This window comes from Gouania willdenowi, chromosome 7 (genome assembly GCF_900634775.1).
Source record: "Gouania willdenowi chromosome 7, fGouWil2.1, whole genome shotgun sequence".
Classification (NCBI taxonomy): domain Eukaryota; kingdom Metazoa; phylum Chordata; class Actinopteri; order Blenniiformes; family Gobiesocidae; genus Gouania; species Gouania willdenowi.
Genome location: NC_041050.1, coordinates 34,055,095 through 34,071,548, shown reverse-complemented (window position 1 = coordinate 34,071,548; position 16,454 = coordinate 34,055,095). Strand labels below are relative to the sequence as shown.

Genomic DNA, 16,454 nt, shown 5'->3' with positions numbered 1-16,454 from the left:
GTTTCGGTCATTTCGGTGCATCCCTAAATGCAATCCATTGACATTGTACAGTATGTCATCACAATGATAGATGGTAACACTGCAAAAAATTTATTGTGAAACCAAGTTCTTTGGTATCTGATAAACAGCTTTTATGTAAAACTATATTGCACTGCGCACACGGCGATCTTTCAATAGTCTACTAATGGTAAAATAGACATGAATTATATCTAATGTACCGCAGTTAGTCGTCAGCACAGGTGATTCACAGGTCATTCGATTTCTATCATCTCACATGACTTTAGTGGTTAGATGTTTAACTTTTTTGATGTTGGGTTGTATTTATTTATTTTTATGCTCTTACTTCAATATTGCTTTAAAAGTTTCCGAAGTGCTTCAGTTCTTTTTTTTTTAATGTTTAAGTTTATACGTGACTGAGACGGAGGCACAGCGTGTAGTGGAATAATGTAGTTCCAGATGTATTTGTGCTTTGAGTTTGACTTTTTTTTTTTTTTTTTTTAAGCTTTAAGGGCTTTTTATGTTTGAACAGCTGGAATTGTATTCGATGACATTGTACTGTATTTTGTATGAGCCGAGCTCTTCCTGTCACACAGGAGATGGTGTAACGTTTGCTACGAATGTAAATGCATATTTTTTCAAACCTCCTATATCTCTGTTACATTTATGGACGTGTTATTGTTTACTTTTTAATCACCATCATCTTAAGTTTACAATGTCGTTCTCATGAAAAACGTTGGTAAATAGGTGAATGTATTTTTCTGTGTGTTATGCCGTCTTCCCCATTATCCTCTGGTGTTTTAATGCATCACTGTTTTGTTACGTCACACAAACATTCCACTGATAGTTAATAATTTTGAGACAGAGTTTAAACATTTAAGTGTATTCTTTTTACCACATGACACGATCATTGTAAACATTGTGTAAATTAGGGTCACACCACTCGACTAATGACTTATTTAAATATGAAAGCCATATGAGAAGGGACAGGAGCTGTCTAATGATTGTAAATGTGTTAATTACATTGACATGCACGCAGAAAGATTGTGGTATGTATTTTCTCAATGTTGAATGCAAGTACCGTATTTGTAAGGCATAGATGTGAAATAAATGTTTTACACACAAAAAACTCTACGTTTTTATCACAAGTTAGATGTATATGAAAGGCATTAATAGATCGAATAAGAGTTAAAATGGCAGAAATGTCACTTTAATCATGTTTTACATTACATGTCAGAGTGCAGGGTTCATTTACTAAACACAAAGTAAAAACCTGTCTGGAAGACTCCTTTTTTTTAACCTCTCAAAATAAATAATTTTGTATCTTGTGTTTTTTTTTTAGGTTGGTGAGGGCACATCTTGTTCATTCTTCTTATTATTATTATTAACATTTCTATACCAGTTTTAAAAAGATACTATTTTAAATAATGCAAAACAATGATCTGGAGTGCTGATTTTATTAAAACCTTTATTACACTGCAATCTAAACCCCTACATACAGATAAGGGTCTTTTTATTCGTGCATTCTGTGATTACAGCTTCCTCTGCTCGGCATTTGACGAAGCTGCTTCTCCCTGTCATTGATACACCCTGAAACCAAAGAGATAAATGTACAGTTAAAATAAAGACACTACATCATGAAACGGTCACATTCTACATATATCATTTCTATTAACAGTTAAATTACCAAGGTTGGTGTTGGTATTAAGACATGAACTCCCAAATGTTTGTGGGCCGACATCCTCTTGAAACACAGGCCCATCGTCCCACATGAGATCATAGCCACCCACCCTTTTCTCCTTCCCAGTTAGCCTGAGGAGAGAAACAAACAGAGCAGCCAAAGAAATTGAGCTTTTATTTCTTGTAACTTAAGAAAAAAAAAATAACTGTCGCAACAGTGTTGTGAATATGCTTTTGGTGCCTCTTCATAGTTTTTCTTTCATAGGAACAAAAAGAGAAGTTTTAAAATGTTATGGTAGTCACATGAGGTCTACCATTTGAGAGTGGCGTGGGAGCTGTGTCTCACATATGTGAAAGATGTAAATTTGGGACGCTTCATCAGTCGTGTTCCTTTGAGTCGAGGTGTTTCGGCCTTTTAAACACTAGACACCCTCATCAAAGGTGGCCAGCTACAGGGTGATCAAGCCTGAGCTTGCGTCCCACAGCTGTTTCCCACTCTCTCCTATCTGCAGCTTTAAGGTCGACTTCTGCGACTAGATTATATTTAAAATTAATATAAATGACGTGACGTCAAGCGACCTCCCTTCAAGCTACAGCCCTTCTCCCAATCAAAGGGTATGTCTTCTACGACCGCACGTTTACAGCTGCATACTCCTTCATACTCAAAAAGTATATTTTGAGTGAACTCATCCTTTAATAACTCCGTAAGTTGAGCATTTAAATCACAAGTACAAGCCGCCAAGGACAAAGTGAGCAGCCCTCTCAGTGTTGTCACGTTACTGGAGCGTTGAAGCGACAAAGCGAGCAAAAAGCACAACTATGTTCAAGCGACTCATCATGGAAAATTTAAGCAACTAGTCGTGTTCGGTGTGAATGCACTTTTTGACCACCTCACACTCGGTGTCTGCCCTATGTACGTTGTTCTCCCTAGGAAGTGTCTGCTCTTTGATCTCTTCCTTTGATGTTCTTTGTGGCTGGGTAGAGTCCTCCACTGGCATTTCTGCGGTTGTACTAACCTCTTCAGTGAGGGTCCTGATGGTTTTGTGCCGTCACCGTGCTTCAATCGACTGATTTGACTGGTTGCCTCAACATTTGTGTGTGCACAATTTCAAGGACATCCAATGTATATATGTACAGTATGTATTGTTGTATAACAAATTTGTTTTCTTGATGACAGAAAGCATGCACATTGTTATGAAAAAAAGGCTCTGTACCTTCCCTCCATATCGACAACATTTAAAGTGTCGTCCAGCATGTTGCACTTCATCTCATAGTCCTCTTGGCTGCTCGGAGAATGTGACGGGGAAGCATTCACTTCAATTAACCACCTGAAAAAAGATGGAGGGTGATGATATCCTGTATAGCCGCTTTCTGCTTTATTTTTGCTGCAGTACCATACATGACCTGCTGGCCGCAGTGTCGCTTCACCATTTACATTGTGAAAAAGAATAGCCCAACAAAAGAAGAACCAACCTAAAGTCTCAAAAATATGGGACCATTTTTTCACTGAAAACTTATACTACACACCTGAGGTAAAACTAACATATGTGACATGAAACTAACAGTAATATGTTAGAATCAAAGCAGCAGAAAACTATTTTATGAAAAAATAAATCTCACTAACATTTCAACATGGTTTCACAGTACTGTAATGAAAACTTTAGACTTTAATACTCCACGTATTATATTGTTATGTTTTTAGCAATGCTATTACTTTAAAAAAAAAAACAACAACATAGTTTTCACTTTTATTTTGTTTTTCAAATTTGCGTGTGCATCTTTGAATCATTATCACATCTTTGTAAGTGTAGAAGATGCATGTTATTGACTATATGACTATTTCATTTGTACTCACGGTTTGAGGTTGTGGTCCAGAAGAATGTCGTAACCATAGAGCTCAAAGCAGCGCTTGTCATTTATAATGACCTTTCGTACACTCAGCAGACTGTGGATGAAAATGGTGTCCATTTTTTGAAACAGGGTTTCCACTGTGGCTTTACCATGCTTTGCTGTCAGGTAACGCCGAAGCTGCTGTATCGACCACTTGCAGCCCTATTAGGAGACGGCAAACGATGCACGAAAATAATAAAAAAAACTATGGAATATGACATGTTGATTTGAAAGATCCTGGCATTACAAACCTTTTTGGGGTCATAGTCAGGTGCTGTTTTCTGAACAGATACATTGGTGAGATGCACATCTGAGAAAAGCTGCTAAGGACTTTGAACTAAACAGGTCAAATAAAACATTTCTTTAATATTTTAAGTCATGTGTAGTTGAGTGGGTAATCGAATAAAAACTAGAAGGATACACATGTCATCAATACTGCTCAGGGAAAAGCGGGTACATGAGAAGCGTGCAAATCCATCTCGATACAGCCAGGCCTTCAATGGATCATACTGTAATCCATTTGCAGAAACAACAATTTTAAAATGCAACAAAATAGATTCCATATTTATGGTTGTATATATACGTACTGAAGTGACCAGCACATACACTCTCAGGTCAAATTTTCTTCCTGAAGGGACAAAAGGTGGTTGCTTTAGTATTGTTGGAATATTTAATTATTCTGATAACTGACCCATGTAGGCTACACTTACCATTAATCAAGTAGGGTTTCGCTATATAGCGTTGTGCTACGTAGTTTTCCACCTGAGCTTCCTCCCCCTGTTCTTCAGAATGACGACTGCTGTCCTGAGTGAGAAAGTAAAAGTCCTAAACGTGTTTCAAGTTCCATTTGCAATTCACTGTACGATAATCTTTTTTATTTGATTTTTTACCTTCTTCCAATCCATAACGTCTTTCAGCTTCCTAAACAGGAAAATGCCTTTGCCCTGGGATCTTGCCGCCTTATTAATAAACACAAATATTGTTTGACATGATTTAGGACAAGGTGACAGTGTAGCAATTCAAAGTCCATCAGTGTTAAATAGACTGAATTTAATATTTTCTATCAGCTTTATCTCACTGGCTTCATGATCCAAGTGCTTCCAGAGTTTCTGTTGAATTCCTCTACAAAGAGATGGTATTCACTGGGCAACGAGAAGGTGGGAGGGAAAAAATCGCACATCATTTCAGTTCGGCCAGCGTCCCTTTTAAGGTTTTTCTGATGGTGTTTTAGGTTTTTCACCATGAGGTTTTTGCGGGTCAACTGTAACAAAATACACAGGAATTGATCGGTTTAATACTTAAATTACGCATGTATTGTTTTAAAATATTGCAAATATTTGGCCAGAGACACACATACTGTACTGACCTCATAGTAGTTGCGAAAGTGGTTCATCCTCACATGCTCCTGCAGGTACACCTGATCAAAAATCTCTCTGAGCCAGGCCACGTCGCTCCAGCTAAAGTCCCACTGCTCATCACTGCAAGAAAAAAAGTCAAATCCAATAAGGCAAGTGCATATCAAAGAAGCTATGAGGAAGAAAACCAACATTAGTTAAATGATCCTGCATTTTACAGTGATGCTATTTTTTCTATACAAAATTTCCATGATTTGTAACAACTTACTCGTTTACTTCAACCCAGTTCTGTCTTTGGCGCAAGACGTCTTGGATAGTGCCGGGTTGGTTACATCTGTAACGCACAACAATTTGTCCTTTCCTGAAAAGAAAGACATAGGAGCTTTACGATTCAATTCAATACTGTAAAAAAAAAAGAAAAGGAAAAAGCCATTTCATATCATACAAGTATAAACACAGGTCTTGATAAAAAGTAAATGAATATATAAATTTAAATACAAAAAAACATTTCCACATGAGCAAGAATCATCATCATCATCAATTCATTGCAATAAATATTTGTATTTTAGTCAGTCTTAAAAAAAAAAAACATACTAACCGTTCTTCACTTTTACCATTGTCACCTGGTCCTTTGACTCCAGATGTCTGAAAGCAAAAAAACAAAACAGACAACACCAAAATAATTTCATTTCTGAATCAATAATCAGGATAATAAAACAGTAACTGCCGTGTGTACAAATATTTTGCCAGGAAAACACAGAGGGTGGAGAATTCAAGAATGATTCCCTCAAATCAGTGGTTCCCAAAAGTAAAGTAGATTTTTATTAGATTTTTTAAATCCATGCAACTTTTATGTGATTACTTCAATAGGAAGTAAATATGGTCTCCCCTTTGTAAAATGTAGCTAATTATTGTTTCCTATTGTTAGAACTGTGATAAAATGACCTCTACACCATAAAATAATCCTGTTTCAATAAATTACAAGAAGTGTTTTATTGAGCAATAGTACTGTTTGTTTGTGGTGATTAAAAAAATAAAAGCCTTAAAAGGAGGTAGGAACATTTCTTGATTATTTTTGAATTAATTTTTAGATCTTTCTGAGTAACCCCTGCAATGTGCTCCTGTACCCCCAGGGGTACACGTACCTCTGTTTGGGAACCACTGCCTTAAATGAAAGGTGGATACTGTTCTATACAAAAACAAAAGATAAATAATCAATATGCAAGATGTATTAGAATAAATTCAAAAATGTTGTCTCCACAAACAAGCACATTATTATTATTGTTGTTATATTAAACATTGTCTGTCGTTCTCTCTTCCAAGACTTCCTGTGCAGAGGTTACATGTTCTCCTTGACTCTAAATGTTTCCTTCAAGTATTCAGGTTTCCTCTCACTGTCCAAATGTAATGTACATTCTAAATTATTTGATCATAGAAGTAGAAGAAATCAAAAAGGCCAAAACAGCATTACATGTTGTGGAAAAATATACTTAAACCTATATATAACAATTAAGTGCGTTGCAAATACTGAAAACGACTAAAAATATATGAGCTGGCACATCTTGTCACTAAACAACAAACATAACCAAAAGCTAATAATAGAAATTAAAAAAAAAAAAAAAAATTAAAAAAAAAAGTCTCTGGAGACCCCAAACATTTGTGATATTAAAATGGGGTCATGATCCAAAAAAGTTGGGAACCACTGATGTAATGTCACATACAATGTAACCCTACAGTGAAGTTTGTCTCTGAATTTTACCTATTGAGGAACAACATATAATAATAATAATAATAATAATAATAATAATAATAATAATAATAATCATCATCTAATCTTAGTCTTACATCAGTTAATGTGTAATGTGTGGCAATGCATGGAGGCTCCTGACTGCTGGTCGATTTAGATTCTAGTTTCCAATTTTATTTTATTTTATTCATGTACCCCCTATGACAATTTGAGTACCCCACTTTGGGATCCTAGGCTTTAAAGGACGCTAATGCTAAGTCTTATTTCTATTTTATTTTTAATTACCTTGTACTTCGACATGACTGTGTTCATAAGAAAGACGCTGGCAGATATAGTCCTCTGATATTGGAGATAAAAAGAAAATTAAATTAAAATTTCCGAAGTCGAAAAAGCCCTTAATCCCAAAAACATGAGAGTTCGGTCGATTAAAGTCTCTAAATTGCCCAGTGTGAGCCTAAAACACAGGAACAAGCGGGTCTGAAAATGAATGGTTGGATGAAAGTCGAAACTGTTCCGACATTGTCCAACGTTCTCTGTTTGACAGCGGCGTTTGGTAACCATGGTAACTAACACTCGCACTTTTGCGGCTGAGGAATTTTGTCCCACAGCGCTTCACGTAGCCCAGATTCCTTCGAGTTAAAACAAACTAAATAAATTGAAAACAAATACTTCCGTATATTTCGTCATGATAATTGTATAACAACCCCTAAAAAGGACCAAACAGGTTCAAAATAAAAATAAAAAACGCACTAGGGGACGCATTTGAGCGTGAAGTGCGGAAAGAGAGCAAAGAGAGCTGTGACGTGCCCGCGCATGATTGACAGAAGTCCACATTCCACCAATCAGAGAAGAGCGCGTGGAGAGCTGCAGAACGGGAAGTTGTCGACTTCCTGTTTCAGGAGCGAATGGAAATCCCACTGACTATTTACTAATCTATGTATCATTGATATCAATATGTCAGAAACACTAGTTCACTAATGAGCGGCAATAACTAATAGCCACTCAAAGTTTTTCAACCTTGGGGCCGTGACCCAATGTGCGGTCGCCTGGTGAAAAATTGGGGGTTGCCTGAAATGTCTGTTAATAAGAGAAAAAATAAAATAAAAATAAAATACAGATTAAAATGACCTATTTATATTTCATTTAGTTTTTTAAATGTATGTATTTATTTAATTTTTTTTTATAATTTTCCCTTCATTTGAGTGAGAAAAAAATAATGTAAAACAGCATGTTCTATATAATATTTGTATATATATATATTTTTAATTGAAAAATGTGTATACATGCAGTATTTTATACCACATGTATATAGTCTCCTCTTGGTGGAGCCAAAACTCATCTATTTAGTACCTTGTTGGATAGGGATTAAACAAAATGACTGGATGTGATAGACGATCTCTCTCTGTTTCAGGACTCGATCACATGTGCCATGAAATGAATGACCAATTCAGATCAATAGGTAACCAAACAAAGTTTTTAGAGCAATGGTTCCCAAACACACATTTAAAAAAAAATAAAAAATAAAAAACATAATAAGAATGTAATGTCATATACATTGTATCCCTATATTAAAATATGACTCTGAATTTGACCAGTCCTGTTGAGAAATCATATATTACTTGTTTAGTGTGTACATGTTTACATTCTGTTTTTTTTTTTTTTTAATTGCTTTAATAGTTTTTATATAATTGTATATATTTTGTTTATTGTTTTTACTGTGCAATTTCCTTTCTTGCAACATGCTTTCTACATATATATATATATATATATATATATATATATATATATATATATCTGTTTATCTGTTGCTGAAACTCTACAAATTTTATCTTGTGGGACGAATAAAGGACATATTGATTGTTTATTCCTAGTTCAATGTACATTACATATACAAATGGCTCTTTTCAGACTAACATACTTTCATATATACATGGACTCGAAAAGGAGTGGGAGGAAGTAAACTTATAAGTTCCCACCCCTGACATATCATCTCATATACTAAAAAAAAATAATCTGTAAACACACAATAAAACATCTTATTCGGAATTATTAGATTTATTTAAATAATTAACCTACTGGCAATTATTTGGGTTTCAAATATTTTTTGGCATTTGAACAATTTTTTTCTTTGATTTAAAATATTTATTATTGATTGAAGTAAACCTTTTTTGATTTAAAAGTATTTTTTATTATTAAATAATAAAGACACAAATCTACCTCCATATCATTTTAGCATGTCAACATTTTCTGTAGACGTAGCAGACATAGAAAGGTCAATTTGTGTAATTGTGTTGTCATTTAGCATATTTTCTGGTATTTGTGTGTAGTTTTATAACCCTTTTTGGGTTTTTTTGTAATTTATATGCATTTTTGCTACTTTTGTTTGTTTTTGTGCGTTTACTTTGCTGACCACATAAAATTAGGCCAAGGCCGCCACTCATGCATGTTTGCTGTAAAGTTAAGGCAAATATACTGTATTAGCATTTGACAAGTACATTGAAACCACTGAAACAAAGTCATGCCCCAGAGATAAATAGTCAAGTGACTTTACTCATTGATTTATTGAGACAGGAAAAAGAACAACAAAAAATTGTCTGCAGTTTGGAACTTGCCTCGTGATCTTTGATCCCTTTCAGAAACAATAGCAAACCTATGGATCCCCGACGATACAGTTCTGTACCTTTCCTGTGCATTTAGAGTAATGTGATAATCTGTTTCAACATGACAAAACCACATTTGTGTGCTTTGTGCTCGCCAAAAAATGACAGGTATGCGTCTGATTGCACGTAAAACAGCAGTCTAGTAGAAACACAATCTCATACCTAAAACGAATGCTTCGAAAAACAAATGAAATTCTAATGCCTGTTGAGTTTCACACCTTTGTTTATGTAACATAGGAGTAGCTTCTTTTCCACTGTAAATAAACAAAAAGATCCACTTTTTTATACACATTTTGAAGATTTTTTTTTCTTTCTCAACCACCCACCGTCAGTCAAACAATCAGCTATACTTTTAGACATTGGCTCCATCATTTAGATTTAGCTGCATGGGTTAAAACCTGCCCTAGGTTAAAAGTTGAAACTCTTGTCATTCGTTTACTTAAAATTGATGCTGGGACAAAAAAAAGATGAAAGCAGCCCTGAGGTTACCTGTAACCTTTTGGTTTGAAATGTTAATGTTCTTCTGTCAAAAACATGTACAAGAGATTAATTGGGCTGTCATGGCGTCCTGTTATAGAAATATTTGTTCTGATTTCAGCTGGGATGGACAACTGCACACCTTCTGAACCCAGGAGAAACAGAACATGAGTGAATAATGGAAAAGGAGGAAAATACATTTCATTTCTAATTTTGGTAAAGCTTTAATATTTTAAAGTAAAAACAGGTGCTTATAAACCTTATTTACATGGAAACTCAAGAAATGAGAATTGTGACTGTTATATTGGTTTCCACAAGTCATTCAAAATGTTTACGCTGCATGTCTCCATAATAAAAGCTAATTCAGCACACAGGTACTTTGGTACTGGTCGTTATTATCACGTTTTATTAATAGCTGTTCAAACATACTCCCATGTGTTTTATATTAAAGCTGGGGTAGGTGATTTCCTCCAGATGCACTTTTTAGGTTTTTGGTTGAAATTGTCTTTATGTCCTGACAGAAATTAAGATCTTATGTGCTCTGAAAAAGGAACGAAGAAAATCCATCAACTGTAGCAGATGTAAACTTGTAAAAACTTCGACCAATGGGAAAAAACAAACTTTTTTTTAAACCAATCACGTCTCCCTGTCTCCTTGCTCGTTCTCAATCCCTCGCATGCACGAGCTCACACTGAAAGCGCGTCACCGCTGACATAGTAAAACCTGAGTTTTTAGTCACGTTTTTAACATATATAATGGTAAAGTTGATTGTTTATTTACCGCTGAATGAGACAACAAAGTTTCTACACAATACAAGCGATGAGCTTATCTCTACTTCTCCAGCAGCGCCGCGTGTGCACGTGAGTGAAACGGAGCACAGAGGGGAGGGGTGAGGGGGGTAAAGGCGGAGCCATCACGGAGGCTACATTCAAAATCATGCTGGCTACCCTACCCTACCTTTAATCCATTATACTGCTGACACTGATGTCCACCCCATATATCATTACGTGCGACTAGTACAAGACGAAACCTCGCCTGTAGTGGTAGTATTTCAGAGCATGGAGGATGCCTCGAGACATTTAATGTTAACCTAACCTAACCTAATGTTAACCTAACCATTTAATGTTAACCTAACCACTAGGAACAAGTGTACAATGTTTTTCCTGCAGTCTGTGCCTTCTCCTCGCCCTCCGAGGGCTCTTTTTTCTGTTTCAGGTGTTTTGATGCTGGAGCTGGCGGTTCCTGATCAATGGTTCACGGCTCAACTAGTCTGGAACAATCTGATGGTCTATCCTTTTATCCGATGCTGTTTGCCCTTCTGTCCACTAACCCCAACCAGTCAAAGCGGCTGTCTGCCACCTCTGAACCTGGTTGTGCTGGAGATTTCTTCCTATAAAAAAGAGGGAGTTTTTTCTTCCTACTGTCGCTAAATGCTTGTTCATGTGAATCTTGTTGGGTTCTTTCTTTCTTACTATGGACTTTATTTTTTTGTTAAGCACTTAGAGATGACTTTGTTGTAATTTGCGCTATATAAATAAAGTTGAATTGAATATTCTTCTGTAACCCAGCCTTTGTAATACTATTATCACTCGGAACAAATGTAACAAGAGCTTTGGTACAACCTTTTTTTTATTTTCAAGCAGTGTTTCATACTCTTTTTTCTTTTGTTTGTGCAGATATTGCTTTGGTTTGGCAACCATCCAGAGAATCAGTGAGTAGCAGTAGCTGCACGTGTTGCATCTGTAATTTTGGTTTACCACTTTGTCTTTTAGCAGCCACACTTGTGCTGCTGGTAAAGACTTGGAACAGAAATTGTTTTTTGCCGGTTTCATACCTAAACCCCTTGTTTCCTGTGAACATGAGGTTGAGTTTATATTTATTAATACATTTAAAAAGGTGATTTATTTTCTAGCTCAATCTGGAACAGTTTTACTCTTGTTAGTGGAAATAATGGAAATGTAGCTAAGTGCAGAATGTCCTGCATGTCAAAGACTATCCTGTGGATTTTACTCCTCGATCCAGGTGGATCTACAACCTTCAACAACAACACCACGAAGCAGGAAATCTGGGTTTCAATGAATCAGCTTCCTTTCATCTAAGGGGTATTTGCAGACTTTAGTGTGCCAATATGAAAATATGTCCTGCTTTGGTAAAGTTCATCTCAGCAGTGGATATATTTTTGGTAAGTGTTTTTGGAAATGATTGGAAATGGTGTCGGGGCGGACAGGGGACGGGTGACCCGGCGTGTGCGGGGTGGTGTCTGGCGCCGGGTGGTAGGCAGGTCGACGAAGGTGGCCGGGTCTCGGCGGCGTCTTTTTAGCCTCATCAGAAGCAGTTTTAAACTTTTTGCTTGCCTCGGCTATGACCAGGAGTCAAACAGGCAGAAAATACTAGCAAAAGCCTTAGCCCAATGAGTATAGCCTGTGGTCACGTGACTACCGTAAAGTGATACGTTCTCCAGGCATTCTCCAGGTCACATAACCTGGCCAAAGACGGTCCGTCTCTCCAAACTTACATGGCCTTAAAGATGTTTTTCATTGGTTCTCGGGATGATAATATTGTATATCACACACACACACACACACCCACACTCACGCACGCTCACAACCTCCTTCCACTACCTTTGGGGTGTATCTACGTTTGCTCTGTGATTGACTGGTGAGATTTCGGAGATAGATGTATGGATTTGTGAATCTATACATATGCATCTTCTGTCTATTATTATAAGGATTATGTAATTTTATACTACAGCTTAATTTCTGTCTCACGTTTGTTTGCTCTTGTCGGATGTGTGGGACCTTTTACATCTCCTCATTATGACTTGTCAGATATCACAGCTCCTGAGAAGTTAAAGCTTTCTGCTTATTGTTTCCTCTAGAACCACAGCACATTTGGGGCTTACAGCAGGCTAATTCGTTGGCTTTGCCCACACAAAATGTCTTCAAATGAAATACAAAAAGAGGCCAAAAACAACAAATCCACCTAATAGCTGAAGCCTTTCCTGAGTTGTATCCCTTCCGCCTCAGTCTGCTTGCTCAGATGAGTGCACAGGGCACAAAGGTTTCTGAAAGGACACTGAACTCACAGCTATTGTATAGATGTTGGCCTGCACACAAAGCGAACATCATTAAATTGTGTTGAGACAGGCAGATAAATGTTTGACTGTTTCTTTCAAACAGAACAAACAGAAGACCTAAATTGTAGCTGACAATCAGTTTTGGTCATTGTAAACCAGAGCCAAACCACCAAACCCAAAGGATTTGTTTTTTATACATTGCTTGTATAGTACTGGTTGCCAAATGGAGGTTGAAAACATGCTCTGATCTCATGAACCCAAATGCAACGGCTAGGTTTCAGGAACTGTCTCCCAGAAAACCCGTCATGATTATCTTCAGGCCGGCCAGGCATATACAGTGTGACGACTAACCCTTATGCATTTGGAACTATGAGCGCATTTGGTTTCCATAACTGTGGTCAAGTGAGAGAAAACAGATTTATGTGGAATTTTACTGTTTTCCAAATCGGAAACTGTGCCAAGGATCTGAGGGTACAGAACCTAAGCTTTAGGAAAGTGTGAAAATAAGCAGATGGCAGTCAACATTCATTTTGAACATGTTAAAGGCGTATTCCTAAAATAGTAGATGCATTAATCCCACTGCAGATAATTCAGTTCAACCTTTTGTTGTTTGTTTTTGTTTGGTTTGTTTATTTATTTGAGCAACATAATAAACACATTTTATGTACACTACATAACCCTAACCCATACATCTCTTATCGTTTGTTTGTCACAAAAAATATTATAGAAAAAATAAACCAGAATATTTTCTTTTTTATCGTTTATGTTCGTTTGTAACAAAAATAATGGAAAAATAGACCAGAATATTTTCTTTTCTTTTCTTTTTTTCAATGATATATCTAGTCTTTACTTATATAATGTTATTTATAACAATAGTCATCTGATAGCGCTCATTAAAATATAGAAGCAATTTAAAGCAGCATAGGGCAGGATTTGTGAAAAAATAAATATTAATTTTAAGTCTTTTAATGCGAATGGGTGATGAAGCGCTCACAACCAAAGAGAATGAGCCCACACACATTTCCGCCTAATGACTTGAACAGATTGTGTGATACATTTTGTAATTTTAAAGATACAAACAGAACGACTCGATTCACCTCCTATTATGAGTCAAAATGCATGCATTTATTAAAGAAAAACTTTGCAGATTAACTGATTTAATGTTTATTACTCTCTTCCAGGCTTTCACAGTCTGGTGTTTGATTATAATGAGCGGTCCAGGAGGCTACACACACACACACACACACACACACACACACACTAAAAGGAAATTAAAAAAGTTGGAGGCTCAGTGATGTAAGTTTGTTTTTATAACAGTAATCTACCAATGGCTGTAAATTCCACCGCACCCACTGGTCATCTTTACTCTGGTCTCCTGGATTTGTTTCAGTTTGTCTTCCAGCAACAAACGGCTTAATGCATATCTTGTAGTAACATTCTGGTCTATATTACATCTTTAGCTTTATTTCTATCAAATAGTAAGGGCAAATAACAATTACTGAATAACCATAAACCTTGCTTTTAGTTAATAAATTAGGAACCTCTAAATTTCCAATAAATATATACCTTTGGGCTGCCATTTCCTGAATATGGGTTCCACTTCCTGCAGGATAAATTCTTGAAATACAACAACACAGACAGGAGAACAGCAAAGGCTTTGTTAAATTAAATACATGACTAATGTATTGCTGTGAACAGTGCTTCTAGCTTTTTCTAACAATAGCCCTTTACTGTTGGAAAGAAAACTGCTGTCTACTGTTGTGACAGTATTAAATAGTAGGCCTGGGACAACACACTTGTATCCTAATACGATACAATATACGATAATGGGCATGCGATAACAATACGATTTGATGTTTTTGGAAATGAAAAATGACCCAAACAACACTGCAGTTGGAATCATTAAACACGAGACGTGATGTTAAATCGTTCTTTGTACCAAAAAGATATTAGTCAACATGAGGTTACCATTTACCAGATATGGTAAGGATGTAAATTTGGGACGCATCATCAGTAGTGTTTCTTTGAATCAGGGGCTGTTTTGGACTTTTAAAGACGAGACACCCTCATCAAAGGTGGCCAGCTACAGGGTGATCAAGCCTGAGCTTGCGTCCCATAACAGTTTCCCACTTTGCCTTATCTGCATCTTTAGACCACCGCACTCTCGGTCTGTGCCCTTTGATCTTTTTCTCCCTCGGAACAGTCTGTTTTTTTTTTTTTTGTTTTCTGTTGCTGGGTAGAGTCCCCCACTGCCCTTTCTGTGGTTGTACCAACCTCTTCAGTGACATGGGTGCTCTCTTCCCTGAAAACTAGACATGCTTTTATTTGACTTTAACTTAGGACATACATATGTACTTACTCTGGGTATTACCTTTTGGTTACACTTTATTTGAGATTTTATACATAAGGCTGTTGTTATGATGTCATTATCTGTCATTAGCATGAATAAGGTGACATGAAGGCTGTCATCATGTGTTGTTTGCTAAATTATGACACCTTTCGGTAAATCATGACACCTCTGGAGCTATGTTGGCATTTTTGGGTTAGGTGGAGGGATCTCGTGGGGTTAGGGTCACGAACGACACTTAATGACAGCCTTCATGTCATAATATTGACAGCACAATGTCAGCCTTAAGTAGGATTGCCACTGTACATCTAGATTTGAATCAGTCACTGCTAAAAAACATTCTCCTCTCATTCCGTCGATCTGCAGACACCTCATTTAGTTCAAACTGGGCCGACTCTAACACTTTCAGTGACTGCAGCAGTCAATAATATTCTTGCATCAAATGATAAATTATCAAGAGCATCTACCTGCGGCACGACGTTCTTCCTGCGTTTGACTGATGAAGTGCCTTCGTATGCCTTATTATGTGCTGTACCAACCACCTTCACATGCGTAAAAATCCATAAAACCAACTCCATTATACTACTTTTGAATCTAACACAGACATTTTCTGAAGGCAACACATTGACATCGGGGGTGTGGTTAGCGCTGTCACTTCAGGGTTGCTGGTTGTTTGCCCCCTTTGTAATTGGAGACTGTGTTTTCTTGGAGTCTGCATGGACTTAGTCCCACTACTCTGGTTTCACCACACAGGTTAAATATGTGTTAACTGATGAGTGGATGTTTCATTGTATCAGCCTGTAGACAACACTGCCAAATGTTAGCAGAGGTTTGATCTTGCCTAAACTCTTTTGAAGTAATACATTTATATCTATGTTTACGTTTTATATCTTCAATGTAAGAATTTGAAATGCACATAATGATATTTGTTTCTGCTTGGTAAAGATGAAAAAGGAAGAAACTGTTTTTTACTGTAATAAGGAATTAAATAATTTTTTAAAAATATATAGGTAATCTTACAAAGCTGAAATTTTCACAACCTTTTGTCAATGGAAAATCTCCCCTATATGAGCCTTTTCACACTCTGGAACTGCGTATGCGTGACCTGCGGGGTCATACGGTCAAGAGGGGTAAAAAATGTAAACAGGACCCTGTTAGTGCTATATGCTGAGATGTTCAGTGCACTTTTTGTGTAATAAAGGACGGCCTAATCTATCTGACATTC

At 36.7% G+C, this 16,454-nt stretch overlaps 1 protein-coding gene across 4 annotated transcripts in view; it reads right to left on the bottom strand.

Annotated features, from left to right (window-relative positions):
• Positions 1 to 1,446: 1,446 nt before the first annotated feature.
• The window catches only part of ttll9 (tubulin tyrosine ligase-like family, member 9), a 17,496-nt gene continuing 2,488 nt past the window's right edge, over positions 1,447 to 16,454 (bottom strand). Inside the window, exons 1-14 of one of the 4 annotated variants that reach the window (XM_028453160.1) lie at positions 6,955 to 7,376; positions 5,521 to 5,567; positions 5,191 to 5,283; positions 4,934 to 5,045; positions 4,646 to 4,828; positions 4,458 to 4,526; positions 4,278 to 4,371; positions 4,155 to 4,195; positions 3,989 to 4,076; positions 3,819 to 3,877; positions 3,533 to 3,729; positions 2,892 to 3,005; positions 1,685 to 1,809; positions 1,447 to 1,587 (exon numbers count right to left, since the gene is read on the bottom strand). In XM_028453160.1, the coding sequence (XP_028308961.1) occupies positions 1,511 to 1,587; positions 1,685 to 1,809; positions 2,892 to 3,005; positions 3,533 to 3,729; positions 3,819 to 3,877; positions 3,989 to 4,076; positions 4,155 to 4,195; positions 4,278 to 4,371; positions 4,458 to 4,526; positions 4,646 to 4,828; positions 4,934 to 5,045; positions 5,191 to 5,283; positions 5,521 to 5,567; positions 6,955 to 6,981 (1,326 nt within the window). In that variant the 5' untranslated portion in view covers positions 6,982 to 7,376 and the 3' untranslated portion in view covers positions 1,447 to 1,510. Of the gene's footprint in view, positions 1,588 to 1,684; positions 1,810 to 2,891; positions 3,006 to 3,532; positions 3,730 to 3,818; positions 3,878 to 3,988; positions 4,077 to 4,154; positions 4,196 to 4,277; positions 4,372 to 4,457; positions 4,527 to 4,645; positions 4,829 to 4,933; positions 5,046 to 5,190; positions 5,284 to 5,520; positions 5,568 to 6,954; positions 7,377 to 16,454 lie in introns of those variants that run through there. The other 3 variants (XM_028453162.1, XM_028453161.1, XM_028453163.1) reach the window with 3 other exon arrangements.